Here is a 19749-nt window from a genome sequence, read left to right as displayed (position 1 = left end):
TGTGCAACAAAATATGTTGACGGCCTCCATAACAACTGTTATTTTTTGTGTATTATAATTTAATTCGTTTTATTATTTAAAACATGCTGTTCAAATGAAATTTTGAATAAATAAATAACCCCAAAAGCTTGTAAGAAAAAAAGTTTTCATGGAAGGGTACCAACAAATTCTACATCGGTTTGTCATTAAACTATTACCATTTCACAGTGAAGTACTTCAGACAACAGTATCTGATACAGAACTAAATGTCTGTTTCTTTAAAAAAGTATTTTTATTGTACGTGTTCTTACAAATAAAAAGGCATCATCATAACAGAATCATAGCACTTAGCCCCATATTTTTTCATGAACCACTGCACATAACGTTTGAATATCAAATAAAGGAATAAAGAAAGAAAACCTGTTACACCATAAACAAATCATTTTTTTTCTACTGCCTTTACAGCCAAACTGTTATTTACAGAGAATATACAAAAAAGTCAAGTCCAAAGAGTGTCAACACACATCTTATCTTTAAGTTCACTGCACTGAAGCAGTCAGTGTCCCTTGAGTCCTGTGCTTTAGCGTCCTCTACTGGACACGGTGTTTATAGAACCAGCAGAGACCTTTTGTAAAGTTCCAGCCTAGTGAGATGGAGAGAACATAAAGGAGTCCAAGCAAAGCGAAGGGGTAGAGAAGCACAACTGTGTTCTTTAAAAAGGGGAGTGCTAAAAGAAAGCAAAAGAGAAAGGAAAACACAATGTCATTATCATCATAAACTAGTTACTTGGCGACAGTATGTATATAAATCATATTTGATGCACACAGAATATTACGATCATCGATCACATTACTTACCACTGTAGCCCAGAAATGTGATGTATATATAATAACCAATAGCAATAAGCCACAAGGTGTTCCCCACGAAATAGCCCAGGAACCAGTCTGCACTTATTACCACCACATCTGTTAAGAAAGAGAGAAATGTTTTCATATTTCAGAATGCATGTTTATAACTACATCTTTAACCAGAACTCGACTCACGGTTGATGAAGAACAGCTGTAAAAAGTGCAGAATGACCAGAAGAGGGTAAAAAGCGTTAAGATGAACGTCAAAGGCGTAGCCCCACTCAACATCATAATCTTTGTTGGGATGTTTCATCAGGTATCTATTTGTAATAAACCTGGAAGGGTAAGAACGTTTGGTTAGATTTTAATAACAAAGTTTTATTTAAATAAATGAGATCTACATATCTGACATCTTACCACATTAGAGTTGAAATGAGCAGTCCGACGGCAATGCAGTCGATGAACACTACCCAAAGTAACAGCTTCAATGTCTCCACAAATCCCATATCTAGGACCAGTCCAAAGCCCACTGTCGACACTGCCAAATAAAAAATGACACCAGTCACTCACAAGCAGCAGGCTACACTCATGCACCCTTTGGTTAGACAATGTCAGTTCCAGAACTCCCCATACAGTATGTTTCTTCCACTCACCACACAACCAGATGCTGAGCAGCACTAGGAAAGCTGGGTCATCCCGGGCCCACTGGTCCTTAGTCTGTTTACGGTAATGAAAGTTACGGTACACTTTCTGGGGAGAGGTGAACAGGTATAACATCTGCCATACGGCAAACTCAAAATCCATCAGTTTGAAATGTAGGAGTCTCCGCAGGTATTTGTAGCGCTTGGCACCAGCAGTGTGCCGCGCCGCATCATTCAAGTTTAAGCTGCCATTGCGATGGATCTGCCCGGAGCTTGTCGGTAACATACTGTGTTGAGAGCATAGAATATTTTTATTTTAATGGTCATTTTCAAACCATATTCACAGTTCAAACAGAAACCAAATATAAATGATACCAAACAAACCTTCCAAGTCCATTTTGTTATGCACTTACAACTGCGTGTCATATGGTGTGACATAGCAAAAATGTAGGAACAAATTACAATAAAGATAAATCTTTCTCATAAAAATGTATAACATAAAAAAATATATTATTAAATGTTTGCCGTCACACCATGGGACACATGATAAAGTTTATTTTGAAACTACTCACATAAACATCCTTTCAAATGTACAAATATAAAACGAGGAATATTTTAGTTTCGATCTTTTCTGACAAAATATAAGATATAACCACATTCATTTATTTGTACAAAAGGTCACAATGTTATTGGGATCTTTCTTTAAATTGTTCAACTAACATCACAAATGACAAAATTTGACAAAATATTTTGAAATTTGTCTAAATTTACTTATATGAAGTTGTCTTTCTACCCAAACTGTTATGCATTTGGACACCAATGTGTATGTTAATTGTTGATATCGCTGTAATGACAGTATAAACAGAATTAATCACCCTAAAAAGGGATTCAAAAGTATATAATATTAGACTGGGGTGTTATCTGTAGGGGTAAACCCAAAAACATGATCATTAACCTTTCTTATATTTTATTTTCTTGTAAATTGTCATTACAGTAAATCCTAAGGACCATCTTCTCATCATACTTCTCCCTTTAGAATTTAGACTTATTTTAATTTTGAAGAACCACACATGTACTGTACAGGCAGCCCATCAGTTCTTGTCTTTAACATGAATATGAATGTGATCTACAATGTAAACACAGAGGGCTGATCCTATAAGAACTCAGATACACAGGCCCCGACTGACAACAATCCTTATGCCACACCACCACGAATACACCTCTTAAGTAAAGCGTTTAAAAGCGTTATTAAAAACTTTTAGTTAGCACTCATGTAACTGTAAATAGTCATGAGAATATATAACGTGAACAGATATCGTGAGAGACAACCACCATTAAAGTGTGTGTTGTTACAAACTAATGCCTCGGTGCTGGATATCAAGCGGTTAAATAATCTAATAATGATATTACACCTGTGTTTATATAAATAAAACACTCACCTGCTCTTCCAGCAGTATCAGTACATTCACGAAATCAATGTGTGTTTATTCAGTGTGTTAAAAAACAACGCATCAACGGTGACATGTCAGCTTCCTGTCTCAACTGAACACGTAGCTGCATATCCGGCACGGCGACGTCACATCCGACGACAAAGAGTTTGGGGGAATGTAGTTTATAATTTATGTTGCGAAATTCCAGTTTAAATTGAAACAAAAAACGTGTTTTCATAAATAATTTACCCTAAGTATTGTATTTTCATAATAAGTAATACGGGAACTTTAAATATGTTGCCGTTTCTAGTTTTGTTGTTGTTGCTTTAAATAGTATTGTGGACGGTTGCATTGCTGTTTGTCTTATTTACAAGCTGACATATTTGTTGTGAACATATGTCATTAAAAATGTAAATCTTATTTTAGAAAGTTCAGGTAAAACATAAGCTAGCATTAATATTCAAAAACAGCAGATGGCGCTAGTATATGTAGCTCATATGTGAAGTTGTATTGCTGTAAAGAAAATGAAGTTTATTTCCAATAAGAGAAAAAAAATTAAAATCATGTTTTTTATTATGTTATCATGTTTTTTAGTAAGTCGTATTTTTTGCAAAAAACGACTTACTGTGCAATTCCTAACAATTTAGGAATAAATTACTATTTATTAATATACTATTAATAATATACTATTTATAAGTTTACTATTCTGTAAAGACTGATACCTGCAAAGAGTAAAGCCAAACCCAAAACTTTTAGAGCAGTGTGCCTACTTTTGCAAATATCTAGATTTATTTTAAATCTGTTACACTTCAAACTTGTGAGTTTTTACCTACAATTTCCTTCCAGGTCAGTGGAGCGGAGTTTACCTGAGATTACAGGTACTTGGGTGCTTCTCTGCCATTTGAACAAGTTACACTTTTATACTTTAAAAGCATCGTTTGAAGTTTGGCTCATATATTTTTAACTACTACATATTCCGTCATCTTTCTCATGACCACAGACTCGATAAATCAATCCACACGTTACCACTTCATCCGTGCCGTGGTATACAGACCTTTTTTCAGCTCTTTACTGATATTGAAGTCAACACATATTAAACAGTGGTTTGATCACACAAATCCATTTGGAATGCGTGCCTTTCAGAGGATTAGGGGTCTAAATGAGTAAGAGGTATTAACCTGTTTCTCACTTAAATCTCACATTAACAGCAATCTTGCTGTGGAACATTAAAAGAAACACTAACCAGGTTCACATTACACAGAATTTTTGACCTGGATCTTATTTGAAAATAATCTGACAAATGTGCTTTGTGATTGTTCCCCCAAAATAAAATTGTCATAATTTACTTGCCCTCATTTCAAACCTGTAGAACAGAAAAGTATATTTTGAAGAATGTTGTAAACTGATGATCAAATTGTGAAGCACTAGGGTTGTCTAAGAAAAGACAAACATGCTTAATCCCATATACATTTTATTCCACTTTTTCCTTGTAAAGAAAAGCCAGCATTTTTTTCCACACTTCACAAAGCTAGGACCAAGGCACACAGCGAATGAGTTATCTCTTCTGAATGAAACACTGTACGAATGGTTTGCATGAAGGCGAAATGAGAAGGGATGATGATAGGTTGAATTGGGTCTGATGTTGGTGACCAGAGAGACTCAGGATGTGTAATTTCGGTTATGTGCAGGTTGAGCAAGTAGGACCTCCCGTTCAATCTGGAAGGGAAGAGAGAGGGGATGTTAAGGGTGGTTCACAAGAACATAAACAGGTAAGTTTTGGGAAGTGAGGTGATTGGATGAGGTAGTTGGTGTAGATGTGGGCCAGCTTCAGAACTCCCTTAAGGGGAAAGGAATACACCCAAAAATGAAAATTGTATCATTTACCCACCCCCAGGTTGTTCCAAACCTGTATGCGTCTCCTGTTCTGTTAAACACAAAGGAAGACATTTGCAAGAATGTCAGTAACCAAACAGATCTCAGATCCCATTTACTGCCTTAGTAGGGGAAAAAAAATACTACTAGTCAATGGGGGATGAGATCTGTTTGGTTATAGACATTCTTCCGAATATCTTCATGTTTAGCAGAACAAGGAAATGTATACAAGTTTGGTACACTTACTGCAAATGGTTCGTTCACCGCTTGCTTGGGAAAAGCTAAAAATGTTGTGGAATTATCTGAAACTGGACAGAAGGGGAAAGAAACTACACTGTAAAAATATAACGAATACATAAATGGCAACATTTTAATTTAAACAATCATTTAAACAGTTTTTCTTTGATTTCATAAACCGACAAACAGTTGCCTTTTGAAAGGGAGTCTGAGATTAATAAAGATGACTCTCGTAGAATATTCTTGTTTTTTACTTTTACTTCTTCCAAAGTTTAATACAGGTTTCAATTTTAGGTTTGATTAAAACTAGCGAAAGAAAGATTAAACTATACAAAAACATTTTGTACCAAGTAAAACATCTAACATGGTTAAAACTTACGGATTTGAAGTTGCCACGCTGCCAAATAATCACAGATGGATATCATTCGATCTCCCTGCACAGTGTCTTGAATCAGTTCATTTTGGCAAGAAGTGGCTGGACGAAAATAAGAGATTGTTTTTTGCTCTTGGAATCACTCAAGGTGGCAGGGTTGGCAGAAGATGGGGGCAGTGAGGAGGATCTGGAACAGTATGGACTGGGAGAGCTGGTCCCCAAAATGAAGCTGCATTAATCAGATGTACTTCTTTGGAGTCTTTGAGGCAATCACAGCCCTCAGATCAGACCTCCTCTTAGACTGCTGGGCTTGCATGTGCGGCCCAACTTTGCTTGTTTTGTGCGGGGGAGCACGAGCCGCCACACTAGCCTTCTGCTGCTGTACATGTGCAGATGTACCAGCCCGAGAAAAACTACCCGACGACCTGGATGCCTGGCTCCAGCTGGGGAGGGCCGACTTGAATGACTCGGATAGTTTTTCAGCCTCCAGGTGTTTGTCCATAACAGCGTTGATAGAATCACCAAACAGCCCCTGGGGCGCAATGGGGGCGTTCAAAAGAAAGAGTTTATCATTTGCTCTGATGCTAGTCAGGTTGAGCCACAGAAGCCTCTCGGTCACCACCAAAGCAGCCATGGAACGACCGATGGCACGGGCCGCCTGCTTAGTGGTGCGGAGGGCAAGATCCATGGCCCGGCGGAGCTCCTGAACAGCTTCTCGATCTAATGCCCCGCCTTGGTCCAGGTCTTTAAGCAGGTCAGCCTGATATGCCAGCAATATAGCCATGGTATGCAGAGATTCACCAGCCTGACCTGCTGCTGTGTACGCCCTGCCAACCAGACTAGATGTATTCCTACACATTCTGGAAGGCAAGGTGGGTTTCCTCCCTAGAGATGCTGTGAAAGGGAGTCCCGCAAGCGTCTCTTCCACCTTGGGCATCGCCCCATATCCATGCTCTTGTAACCCAACAATCGATGAATATATAGACGTTGATGGCTTGAACACACAAGCAGAATATGGATTCTTCCACGTCTTCGACAGCTCAGCGTGAAGATCAGGGAAAAACGGGAGATTTCGGCAGGGAGGCTGCACTTGGCTTGTTGTGTAAAAGCGATCGTCGAGTTTGGATTGAACTACCTGATCCTGCTCATCTGGCCAATCCAAGCGAAGATTCGCAACAGCACGGGTCATCACCTCAACCAGATCCTCATATGCAATGGAAGGAGGCACCTGGCCTGCCTCAGCACCCACCTGGGTGCCTGCGGTCAAATTGTCACATGATGGAGACAGCACAAGCTTGTCATCGAGATTGGAAGAAACCCCTTCCAAATCTGATGCAAGCTCCTCTGAACCAGTGGAAAGGGAGAGAGATAAGGAAACGGTCGTCTCACGACCCTCCTCCACCGATTGAGATCCCAACGATCGAAGTTGACGCACTGACTCAACAGACGCGGGACCTGTGACCCAGGCCGCTGATGCGGGTCTCCCATAATCATAAAAACAAGCGAGGCGGGAACGGACCGTCTTGATCGGGAGGTGGTCACAATGAGGGCAGTCAGTTTCCTCAAAAGCTGACTGCGCATGCTCCAAACCCAAACAAAACACACACAAATTGTGCGTGTCGCTACCCGCGATGTATCGAGGGCAAGGCGCCATGCACCTTCTAAATTCTTGCTTGCTCATATTTTCACAAACTGAGCAACCATTTGCTTCTTAGATTTTCCTTTTATTTGTCTAGCTAACTTGCACAGCTAACTTGCACACAGACAAACATCAAAGTGAATGCAGGAGCCCTTTTAAGGTCTCTGTGGCGCGCATTGCTACGTCACATGACCTTGAACGTGCCTATAAATAAGCGTGAATACCAGCGCGAATCAACTAAGGTAACAGTGTTAAATCGCTTCTGGAGGGTTTTATGGTTTTATTATTATTATTTTTTTAGAAAGAACAACGTGGGTTTATTAGGGAACAAGATTATATATCTGTAGTTTGTACACGAGGGAGTCCTGAAGTAAGCAAAACAGTGCGGTTCAGATGACGTTTTACTCTACCCGTATTGAAGGTAATCGAGTCTGGTCAGCTTTGGTTCGCTCTTCAATGCCCCCTTGATAGTTTACTTGTATTATGCGTTTTAAATAAAAACACACTTGTCTTACTAAAGGCGAATCGTACATGCTATTTATTACGTTTATAAGGGAGCACCTGACACGATCTCAACAAACGCATTTGACATTTCTATGAAGTGGGCTCGCGCCATCAAAAGCAATCGTCCTGTCGTTTATGGCTTTTGTTCTAGACTATTTTTAACAAAACATGTCTGGATACTTTTGGGAGCTGTTAAACGTTTTACTGCATCAAGCCTTTATATATTTAATGTACTTTTAAAAAAATATTTTTTTACTAAAATTGTATCAATTTCATGCACACAACAAAGGTGATAAGAAACCGCTGTAGGAGAGACCTGGTGTGGTTGTAACACTTTTTGCTTCAGCATCTATATCTGTTTTCAAGCTGGAGGGTTGAAACGCTTATACAAAGTACCCACGTCTGTTTGCTACAAAATAAACATATTGAAACTCGTAAAGTTATGTCAAAATAATGGAGTGTCTTTGTTACAATCTTACCCAATCTACTGGGGTAGGTTGTAACAGTTAGTCAAAAGAAGGAAATTACAGGCCACACCATGCAGTATGCTTCACAAACATGTTTATTAATACGATCCAAAAGAAGAACCCATAATCTTTCTGTCTAACTCACTGGTTTGTGCCTATTTGTTTAAATTGGTCCGCTAGAAAAAAGTTTAATTTAAACATTAATTTTAATGAACACTCAGCTCAACTAATGTCTTTATTTAATGACAACAACTAGTTTATAATTGATAAGAACATGTAGAATTTCTCAATCAGAGTCGCAGTGGTGACAAATGAGTGTTGTTAATCCTGGCGTGCAGGCTTTGTGGGCCCAGACACTGCATAGAGCACATTTTACCCACAATTCCTTTGGCTTTGAGTTGGAAAAGGGCACCATTCAAAAACAACACTGAAGTTTTCATCATCTGAGCTCTCTGAATCCTCAACCATTTTCTTGGTAGGCTAACTCCTTGCCTTTATTGTTTCCTAAGATGTTCTTTCTTACATTGTAACACTTTTTAAAGATTCGTTACAACCCACCCACCCCGTCAGCCATAGTTTAGCTAGCTGTATTAGCATAATGGTTTGAAATTAGCAAGTAAAAAATAGTACAATTTAATGTAATATAAATTAAGCTACTTTGTCAGCAATAGTTTAAGTACAAAACAAAATATAGTTTTATAAAGAAATCCTTTTTGATCTATAACATTGGTGTATTGGTATTTCCAGCCTTGATAACTATCTGGATCTGGGAGGAGGTGGGTACACACTGAAATGATGACGTGACTCTCCACAATCATATCCCTGTGTGCTGGAACCGGTGGTGTTACAACTCTCCCCATGTTACAACCATCCCCTATTAATGCAATTTTGTTGAAATTAGTTACATTCGGAAAGGCTATTAGGTATAAAAGTGCTTTTACTGTTGCTGATGCTCGAGTATGTTTCCGCTCTCTGGCAGACACATTATTTTGATTTAAAATAAAGTTTTTGTGAGTCATTGTTAGACAACAAATATAGAGCTTTTACAATATTTTACAAATATAGAGACATCAAACAAGATGTCTCTGAGATCAACCTACTCATAACCGTACTGCACTAGTTCTTACAAATATTTGATTGTTGATGGTTCCCAGAAACTCTTGCAAAAGCACTATGCTACAAATGAACAAGGTATTGCAATGCTTGTTTTCCTAATTCTACAGAACTATTTGAGTTTGGAATATGGTGAAAACAATATGGTGTCACTTAAATGTCACAAAAACTGACTTCTTTTAGAATGACCATGTTGCAACCAGAAAAGATCGGCTTGAATATTTTGCACAATATCCATTTACACAAGTTTGCCAAAATAAATGACAACGTTTTTATAAATATGGGCTACTTCATCGCAATATGAAGCGATATGTCATAAAAGAGCAATAGTACAATAGGTGCTAATACAGTTACTAGTTTCAACAAAAGCTAGACCAGTACTGTTGAGAGAAGAGAGAGGTTTTTATTTCATTTTTCTGTCAAGTATTCACAGAAGAGGTGGGTTTTTAAGTAGTTTTTTGAAGGTTGTGAGAGATGCGGTTGACGCGTTAGGAAGGATTTGTTTTCATCCCCCATTTACTGCGATAATAGGGAGAACAAATACTTTACGGCATTACATTGGGGATGAGATCTGTTTGGTTACCGACATTCTTCCAAAAGCAGAACAAAAAATAATCTATACAGATTTGAAACAACCTGAGAGGGAGGGAGTAAATTATGACAAAATCGTCATATGAGAACCTATCCTTTTAACGCATTTGGTGAACGTCAACACACTTTAGTAACATTTCTCGAGCATAACCACCCCTTAAAGTTCAGACAAATTAACGAATATGCTCGGCGGACAAAGAGCCAATCTTTCGTACTCATGTAAAATGTATAACTGTAAATGGAGCAGAGGCCAGACAAGGAGAGAAGGAGTATTAACGTCTGAATGACCTCTGGAACTCTCTCTGCCCCACTTCTGCAAACTGTCAGCCCCAATACCATCAAATCCTGTCCAAACTCAACAAAATGGCTTGATCAAATTCGGTCCCGCAGATGAATCAAAATCCAATTACAATCACATCTGAGAGCAGCAATTCAAGAAATAATGAAGGTGAGAGCAAGACAAATGACATCATTTCTCTATAGTCTCACTGAGTGTGCGCGTGCTTAAAACAGTGAGATCATGATATTCTCGAGTCATTATTTTTTTCTTCTCTTCTCTTTAAACAGTGAACTTGACACACCCAGACATTCACACGCACTCTTACATACTCCATCACTTATACTTCACTTATTCCAATGTGCAGTCATTTGGACATCTCTCACTGGCTCTCACAGTCATGCTCTGATTAAAGAGCTCATCACAGGGACTAAAAAAAGAACATTAGTGCTGCAGACGGCCATCCTATAATAGTCATCCATCATAATTCCTCTGCCAATGCACAATCACATTTTTTCTGAATGTGGGTGTATGTGTGGTACTAAAAGATATAAAGTAAAACAAGTACAGAATTTATTCTGTTTCAGCATTGTTGATTCTTTAGTTTTCGGAGGCGAAGACATTTGGTAAAGGCGTCTGATAAAGGGAATGTGTTTATCTGGGCTCTACTGTGACTCCCTGTTTACATTGATTTAGAAACATACACATCCATAAGCACATGTTCACATACACATCCTGAGTTGTATGCGAGATCCCAAAACCAACAGGGATCATCAAACAGGCGTCAAAACTGAATTGTGATGAAATGTAAATATTGTAAGGAAAAAGCTGTGGCTGTCAATCTATTTTCGATTGACTCACGCTCATGAAGAACTGTTTTTCGATGAAGGCTCAGAGGATGCATTCATTTTCCTGCCATCATGGGTTCGCCAGCCATTTTAGCAAACTTCATCGTGCAAGGATTTGGTGCAGAAATTAAAGTTTGACTTCATTATACACATGACGGGCCTCTGTTGTGATTGACACCTCAATCTGCAATGTCCACCAGTACTTACCAACATTTACTCTCATCAAAATTCTCATTTCAAGCTGACATATATTCTTATTGTGATGGACGATTTCTGGTTTTCAAATTTCCTCCGGCTCCGATATATCAGCATAGTAAATAGATTGTGTGTTTTGTATCAGGCCTAAAGACTAACACTTACTTCCATCAAAAATATTGAGTTGCTATAGACATAAATCTCCGCTCACCAAACACTGCCAACAGCTAGGTAACAAACTACATGGCACTTACTTTTTAAATAATGGGATTTTAATAATGCACAGATATAAAGTAAGATTAATTTAGAGATTGTTTCTCTAAATAATTTTATTTGTACCCTCTCACAAAGCGAAAGTAAATATTATGTTAGATTGCTTTTTATGTAATGTCCATAAGAATGTGTCATTTTTTTATAAATATGTGAGGAAAATTTATGTTTTTTAATTTTTTTGTGAAATCGTATCCTGTCTTTGTACATAAAATTTAATGTTATTCTTAATTAAAACCATTTCGGAAAGTAAAGAAGCAACGTCGGCAAATTCAGAATAGTCCTCTTTATAGGCAAGTTAGGAACTAACCTAATTAATATTCACGAGCCCAGCAGAAGCAGTGATAGGCTAGCTAGAAAGTAACGGCATGTCCTTATTAATATTCATGAGCTCAGCAAAGTCTCTGCGTGCTGGTGCGAGGCGGTGTTGTCGGCGAAGAGAAAGAGCTTCTGCTAACATCTGAGACACGGAATTACGAGACTATCGCATTGAATGAAGAGGTAGGATCGCATTCGCTTATTTTTGCATGCACAGCCTTGTTTAAACCTCTGTGCTTGTTGTGCATGACTTGCGGAGAAAGTTGTTCAAGTATGTTCAGTCAGGTGTGTTTAAAACATTGAGTGGAAAGAAGGGAAACTTAGACATGAGAGACATTCGTGTAGAAACGAGGCATTTCAATCCGGTCAGCAGCACCGATGGGTCGTGATGACGCAAGATTTTAGGGAGTTATGCACAGATCCTTCAAGGTAATGATGAGGAATAATTCATTAGCATGTAACTAATGCAGCCTCTCGTGAATGTGGTTTTTATGCATGCTAATATCTTTGCTTTTTTATCAAGTCGTGTACGTTTAATGTCTCTTTAATAATGTCTGTCTGTTTATTTAATTGAAAATGAATAACAAAGAATGATTGTAAACGTAACTCCTGTGGCATACAAACAGTACTGTACGCGACCACATGGGGGCGATATCGAGTCTCCTTTTATTATAACTCCGGATCTGACTATATCATTATCACCCGTCTAGGTTTACAAACATATTATTTATTATACATAGTTTATCCTTGATTAACATTAGACACATTTTAAATGGAATATAAAAAGAAAGCGAATTTAATCTTTAACATGCAACTCTCATTAATAACATCAATCCCTGCCTGCGGTGCCTGGCCTTACCAACAATACCTTTGTATTCATTTTGTTTGTAGTTTAGGTCTGATTTGTTTTAATGCTTAGTGTAGTAATAGTGAGTGGAAGTGAATGCTTTATTTCTCATGGGTTGCAGGAGACTTTATTTAGTTGACCATTGACTTAAATTAGACAATTGTTGAAATACAGTAAGAATGTAGATTGTGACATTACAAGAAACAAAATCTTTAAAGAAATAAAAGCGTTTCATATGCAAATCATTAGCCGAAGGTCTAATAAAATAATAAATAAAATACATCTGGGCTGGCCAGCACTGGTTGTGATCTGGGTTAAGTGCAGAGCTTGAGCTTTTTGGAACGTCACTGTTTTCATCTCTCCGATGGTCACCAGCGCCATTTGGTTATCAAACATTTAAAGCTCCATGTTCCATGAATTATTCCTGATGCAAGAACAAAACAAGTTAATGATTCATGTTGTGTTGAACGAACAGAACTGACCCAAAAGTCGGTCAGACCCGATAAACTCTGTTGACATTGTTGACTGTTTCGTTTATCGCAGAAAATGATAACAACTATGCCCTTGTTTGCAAAAACAAACACATGCATTGATATAGAAGTCTATTGTGGCTATGTATGCAATATTACCCCATAGACATCCATTTTAAACCAGGGTAACACATCAGTATAGGGGGCAATTCTCACTATTAATATTGGCTATTTATTAGTACTTATAAAGCACACATTCTGCATCCCTCATACTACCCGATACCGAAACCTTATAACTACCTTACTAACTATTAATAAGCAACAAATTAAAAGTTATTTGGGGAAAAAGTCATAGTTAATGGTCTGTTAATAGCGTGAATTGCCCCCTATACTGAAGTGTGACCAAAAACAGATTTGAAAAGTTTCCAAATGACCCTTAAACCCTGTTCTGTCAATCTCTCTCTCTCTCTCTCTCTCTCTCTCTCTCTCTCTCTCTCTCTCTCTCTCTCTCTCTCTCTCTCTCTATTAGGGATGCAGCGAAATTTAAATTCTTGGCGGAAGCCAAAAAAAAAACCGAAACACTTAATTCGGCCAAAGGCCGAATTTCGGACAGCGAAAATGGCTTTTCGCATTTCTTCTATTTATTTAGCAATTTTTTTCACTATTGCATAAGCTGAACTGTCAAAATGTGCTTTTTATATTTTGTCTTGCTTTTCAATATAATACAATATAACTTAAAAAAATTTAGCCCTCTCCCTTTATTGAATAGCCTATTAGGCCTATAACTGACTACTGAAAGAATGTACTGTACCAAAAAAACACTTTGATAATCATTCAACATTATAAGCGGAAATTATGAATAAACGTTAACTGATTGATTATTAAAGGCTACACTGCAAAATGATTTAAAGAAAGAAAACATCCATGCAAGCAATTCTGACTGACTTCTGATTCACAAGCGCTGGATTCGATTCTGATTCACAAGCGCTCAATTCGATTCTGATTCACAAGCACTGGATTCAATTCTGATTCACAAGCGCTCGATTCGATTCTGATTCACAAGCACTCAATTCGATTCTGATTCACAAGCGCTCGATTCGATTCTGATTCACAAGCGCTGGATTCTGATTCACAAGCGCTCGATTCGATTCTGATTCACAAGCGCTGGATTCTGATTCACAAACGCTCGATTCAATTCTGATTCACAAGCGCTGGATTCTGATTCACAAGCGCTCGATTCGATTCTGATTCACAAGCGCTGGATTCTGATTCACAAGCGCTCAATTCGATTCTGATTCACAAGCGCTCGATTCGATTCTGATTCACAAGCGCTCGATTCGATTCTGATTCACTAGCGCTCGATTCGATTCTGATTCACAAGCGCTGGATTCTGATTCACAAGCGCTCGATTCAATTCTGATTCACAAGCGCTCGATTCGATTCTGATTCACAAGCACTCGATTCGATTCTGATTCACAAGCGCTCGATTCTGATTCACAAGCGCTCGATTCTGATTCACAAGCGCTCGATTCTGATTCACAAGCGCTCGATTCTGATTCACAAGCGCTCGATTCTGGTTCTGATTCACAAGCACTTGATTCGATTCTGATTCACAAGCGCTCGATTCTGATTCACAAGCGCTCGATTCGATTCTGATTCACAAGCACTCGATTCGATAAGAGTCAATGAATATTGATTTAATACAGATCCCATAGATATTTAAAAGAAAGATCAGTAAATGTCACAATACAATGGTGAATTCAAAAAATGAAATGAAGACCCACAAACCGTTTAAAAATAAACCGTAAACACACTTGGGTATATTGAAACAGTGAAGGTTGTGAAGGTTGTGTTAAATTCGACACCCGCATCCGCTATGTTAATGAAGCAATCAATGAATATGCTCCCTGTTGTAACATCCACCCATTGTAAAAAGAAAAGTGACATCTAGTGGATAGTTGTAGCAATAACATTCACGGTTATGAATGTTCAATGCATGCGGAAATATGAATGAAAAAATATAGATTCACAGCTTTTGAGAATCGCTATTGAATCGACCTCATTTAAAAAAACGATTAATAGATTTTAGATTTTTTCGCCCTGCCCTATAACCATTCAGGTCTCGTCTCGTCTCCAAACTCCGCCCACAAAAGTTGACTGTTCTCTCAGAACAGAGGTCGGCAAACTTTGTGACCGAAATCATTTTTGGCAAAATTTGTTTGGACCTGCAAAATATATGTAACCTTAAAATTACTATAACCCAGGTTATGCATGTAAGGTAGTAGTTACCCAGTTGCACCACTAGGTGACAATATAGTGCAATGTTTATTATATTTATATGATGTTAGCAAATAATTTATTTTTGTCTCTGGCACTAAGTTGTAGAGTTTCTAGTAACGTCGCAGTGTTGCACGCGTTTCTTTAGTTAGACTTCAGCTTTTTTCTGTGAACTGTTGTTTTGGCTTTCGTTTTTGCGTCGTTTTATGAACAGCTACATGAGACCGCCTACTCTCTGCATACGGATATCATGCATAAACATTATAGAAGCGCGCTAGCCAAAAAGAATTTAAACTATGCCAGCCAAAGACCTAAAAGAATTGTTTAAAGACGAAAAAAAAACAAGCTGAATGTTTTCTCACCATTCCATTTTTAACACACGCATAAAGTGTTCGGTGCTGCCTTGGCCCTCTGTGCACGTGCAACCCAAACTAAAAGGGGATCTATACTTGAGCATGAAAAACAAACCAGTAAAACATGGAATGCTCTAACTGCTTCTTTTAATGAATCACAGCAACTATAATTGTATAATGGATTATTTATTATTAATTGTCCTAATAAGGGGACTAGCTAACATCATCTTCACCAGCATATACTCGTATAACCACCCCATGAACTCAGTGTTTACCTTGGGCTCCTTTTACCGTAATCTTGACCATCGGCTTATAGTCTAACCGAAAACAAATCACACGGCATGGTTCTCCACTTTCATCTACATCACTGGTGGTCAAGAAGTGGAAGACGTGTAGTAGACAGACAACATGATGGATGAACTGGAAGAAAACCCACACCTGTAATGGTGAGTGGGTTTTCCATATCAGTTGCCTGAGGTTGAGGGGGTGAATGGATGGATCGGGCAGAGGTGCCACGTTTGGGGTTTATGGGGCGGTTTGTGTAAGCCACAGGAACTGAAGGGGAAAGCTGACAACACTGCCAGGCTTGTGCGAAATGGGTCAAGCTCAATGTTTTAAATATTAAAGAAAATATTGCTGTTCCCGAAGCTTGGGCCGAACAGTGACTTGCTCTGTCAGGCACAAGAGATTCATTGAGGCGTTTCGTTGAGGTGGGGTGTGTTGTGCTTTAAGGGGGGTCTAACCCCTCGAGAATCTGTGCACCCTGAGGCTGGGTTAGGAAAACAAGCAGGTCTTTTGTAAGTGAAGGGTGTTTTCTTAAGGCGAGAAGACATGTAAACCCTCGTCCTTGCTTTCTATCTGTCTGAATCTGGTAAGCGGAAAACCTCAGTTTATGGAAACGTCAATAAACATTCAATTTGGGGGTACCTGTTGCTGTTTGCTCCTTTATTTATCTACATTTCTGAACTTCTGAGGTTTCTGGTTTACAAAGACGTTTTTCCCATTAAACGTTATGTTTGAGAGTTTTGTTAGCATTTGTTACTGAAAGATTTACTATATGATATAGCTCCATGTGACGTGTTGCGCATAAAATGTCTGCGTTTGTGTCGATGAGTTTTGTTTTTTAATTTTAAATGTGTTTAAGATAGTTTAAATGCCATTTGTTGTGCGAAGCGTAATTGGCACATTTCGATTTGTTACAAATGTCATCAATTGTCACCTGAATTGCTGCAAACTTGCAACGCAGCGATAGAGATTTACACCTTTAATAAAGTAATTCTCACATTTGCAAGTTACTTGACAGTGTGATGTGTCATGATACTTTTGCCAATGAAGAATCTGTTTTCCATAGAACATAGAGAATTTAAAAGAATCTTTGTTAACTGAAAGAAGGACAGATAAACATCATATGTATTTTGCTCTATATATTCAATAACCTGTATTCGAATTCCATAAAATAGATTGTCAGGTTGTATTCAGTTATGACACATGATGTCATCAAACCTCAGCATGCACTTTAAAAAAACATACTTTTACGACATTTTACTGTTTTATTTACAGATGTTTATTTATTTTAGAAATACGGTCAGACCATCAAATTACAGAAAAAGACAGCAAATTTACTAGAAAAACATACTTTTACAGGGAAAGGTTTTTTATGCTATATTTCTGGCGCCCTAAATGCCGAATGTGAAACAGGACTTTTTATCTGTATATTTTTTATATAGTATCGTCAGAAAAATGACAAGAAAAACAGACAAAACCATGTAATTTACAGGGAATCTTTTTGATTTTATATAATATTTCTGGCGCCCCAGTTTTTCTTTACTTGATTATTTTTCAGTGTTTTCAAAAAATCTTTTGAGTTACCAACCAGCCAGTAAAACTGCAACCTTAGAAAAATAAATAATATTACTGTCAAATGTGTCAGATAATAAAATTACTCTATGTTTTATTGAGGGATAAGTATGAAGGACACCATAACATCATTTTGAATATGTATCGGGAAAGGAAAAAGGGTATCGGAACATCTCAATTCTTTACACATGAAAAGTTTCTTAAGTGCAAAGGAACAGTAAGTATAGTGTGAGGCAATGACCTTATGAAAGTCTGTTTTTACAAGGATGGGGAAACAGAGCAGAATTCATTATGTTTAAATAGCCACTCCTAAAAGTTGTCCATTTGATTCCTGGTCAGAGACCGATCAGAAAGTTTAGATTTACTGAGATTCCCAATTATCAATTTGTTTTGATTGGGAAGACTCAACCCCATGTGAGTTACTGAGTCACATGCGGGTCTCATGTGAGTTACTGAGACCCGCAGCTATCATTACGTCCTTGATAAAGACACTTGACCCCTGCTCGCCCCAGAGGGACTGACTCTAGTGTACTTGGATGAAATAGATCTCCCAAACTTTTGTTGTTTTTACTCCGCCGCGTTGTGCTCCTCACCGCACGTTCACCTTTCCTGTCCACATTCATCTCAATCCTTGCGTGTTGCTCAAATTGTTTTAACATGCATCTCTCTGGTGGAGCTTCCCACTGTTGTGTCTGTGTGTGGAGCGTTGGAGAAAAAGATGAATGGTGCTCTCGCTGATAGCTTTAAAGGTTACGAAAATGTCAGAACAGCAGAGCTATTAGTCTCCTGTGCAATGACGGGCCCTTGAGGGGCCCATTGACTTGAGATGGGGGGTATGATCTATGTGTGCTGGTAATTGCTGTCTTGTTTGTAGCGTGCGACGGGTTAGATCGAGCCCTGTTGCTCTTTTCTCCCATCGGCCATCTGGTTTTGCGACTGACATTTAATTTGGTCACTTTGTTGCTCCAAGTCATGCTGGGATATCATGGCGAAGCATATTAGCTGGTATTAATTGGGGTACTGTTTTGTGTGTTTTTTGTAAAGCGTGTTTGGCAGCCTAAAAACGAAGCCTTTCACGTTGGATTGTGTGTAGATCATTGTTCTGTACTTCATCTATTCTGTCAAATGTATTTTTGGAACAGTTTCAGCTGTATTTGTTTTTAATGGCACGTGTCTACACTGGACGCGACCGGCACGAGACGTCACATCTAGTGTGGACAAAATATAAATGTATAATGGGTTCTAACGCATTCTATAGTCCACGTCCGGTGTAGGCATGGTGTAAAACATTCTTGTTCAATCGCCTTTTAGTGTGAAAAATAGTCTTGGTGGACTAAAGTTGCTTTGAACTGAAGAAAATATGTCTCTTCATGTCGCACTACATATTCTCATTGTCTGTTCTGTATGGACCGTGACACTTGACGCATATTTATCTCAAGGAAGCAAACTGCCGCAATTCCGAATGCCGACACTTTATATTATCAGCAGTTCAGTTGTATATAATTACTCATGTTTCATATATTCTGCATAATGAATAAGCCCCTATATATGTTTTGATGGCAAAGTTATGTGTCATGGAAATGCCCAAATCATTCATCCTATGTTAAGTGTTGTTTCAGATGTCTGTAAAGTCAATAACATACAGAACGTCCTGAAAACTAACCGGGGCTTTAGTCTCTCTCTCGTGCCCTCTGTTTTCCACTCTCTCAGATGTTTGACAGACAGGGGAATCTTCATGCTATTTTCTTTCCGTTGTTCTTTCTTTTATTTTCCTCGCTCGGTTGTGTGTTTTCTGCACGAACATCTCAGAACGTCTCGGGGGACTTTTTCTCTCCGGCAGAGAGCTTAAACCCGACTAAGGCTCACCCGAGGGTTCAAAAAGTCTTGAAATTGCTCCATCATTCAGTCTCACCTCCTGTTTTTGTTTTGGCTCCTTCCTAGAGGAAAATATGATTGTTTTTTTATTGCTCTGGAGACTTGAAGATGTTTTAATCGTGTATAGATGTTTCATCTCAAAGGGGAAATAAAAATGAGTCAATCATGAGCTTGACTAAAGAGAGAATTTAGATTGTTGGGTAAAGGATTCCTGTAACGTAGAGTAAAAGTTCATATAAAAATTGCTTTTATTATTATTATTGGATGAGACTTGTTTGAGTTCACATTGAAATCTCTGTATTCAAGGGATATTCTTATAAGTATGTGACATGGGAATTGAAAATATATGGTGGTCTGGTAACATTATGCTTTAGCACTTGAGCTGCGTAAACAGTCATCATGACATCAGGAGCTTGACAAAATGACTTACCGTAAGGGGCACAGAATAACCAAAAATAACAGCTCAGA

General features: G+C 38.3%; 3 protein-coding genes across 3 annotated transcripts in view; 1 reads left to right on the top strand and 2 right to left on the bottom strand.

Annotated features, from left to right (window-relative positions):
• Positions 1-250: 250 nt before the first annotated feature.
• On the bottom strand, positions 251-3058 carry unc50 (unc-50 homolog (C. elegans)). Its single transcript, XM_079459538.1, has 6 exons — positions 2908-3058; positions 1481-1755; positions 1245-1365; positions 1023-1162; positions 837-944; positions 251-706 (listed from the first exon to the last, which is right to left on the bottom strand). The coding sequence occupies exons 2-6, from the start codon at positions 1752-1754 to the stop codon at positions 570-572; spliced, it is 780 nt and encodes a 259-aa protein (XP_079315664.1). The 5' UTR covers position 1755; positions 2908-3058; the 3' UTR covers positions 251-569.
• Positions 3059-4354: 1296 nt separating this feature from the next.
• Positions 4355-7146, bottom strand: LOC306896102 (uncharacterized protein). Its single transcript, XM_079459791.1, has 2 exons — positions 5387-7146; positions 4355-4614 (listed from the first exon to the last, which is right to left on the bottom strand). The coding sequence occupies exon 1, from the start codon at positions 7059-7061 to the stop codon at positions 5619-5621; it is 1443 nt and encodes a 480-aa protein (XP_079315917.1). The 5' UTR covers positions 7062-7146; the 3' UTR covers positions 4355-4614; positions 5387-5618.
• A 4564-nt stretch (positions 7147-11710) lies between these two features.
• Positions 11711-19749, top strand: part of sema5bb (sema domain, seven thrombospondin repeats (type 1 and type 1-like), transmembrane domain (TM) and short cytoplasmic domain, (semaphorin) 5Bb) — a 36273-nt gene continuing 28234 nt past the window's right edge. The window contains exon 1 of the mRNA XM_079460129.1: positions 11711-11785. The gene's annotated coding sequence lies outside the window, so the exon portion shown is untranslated. The remainder of the gene's footprint in view (positions 11786-19749) is intronic.

Source organism: Barbatula barbatula, assembly GCF_947034865.1.
Source record: "Barbatula barbatula genome assembly, chromosome: 7".
Lineage (NCBI taxonomy): Eukaryota > Metazoa > Chordata > Actinopteri > Cypriniformes > Nemacheilidae > Barbatula > Barbatula barbatula.
Note: the sequence above shows the minus strand (reverse complement) of the source record. Positions and strands in the feature narration are given on the sequence as shown.

Coding starts and splice junctions, on each gene's coding strand:
- unc50 (XM_079459538.1), bottom strand. CDS start 1,754: ATGTTACCGACAAGCTCCGGGCAGATCCATCGCAATGGCAGCTTAAAC. Junction 1,163..1,244: donor CTCATTTCAACTCTAATGTG/GTAAGATGTCAG, acceptor TTACCCTTCCAG/GTTTATTACAAATAGATACC. Junction 945..1,022: donor ACAGCTGTTCTTCATCAACC/GTGAGTCGAGTT, acceptor CTTTCTTAACAG/ATGTGGTGGTAATAAGTGCA.
- LOC306896102 (XM_079459791.1), bottom strand. CDS start 7,061: ATGAGCAAGCAAGAATTTAGAAGGTGCATGGCGCCTTGCCCTCGATAC.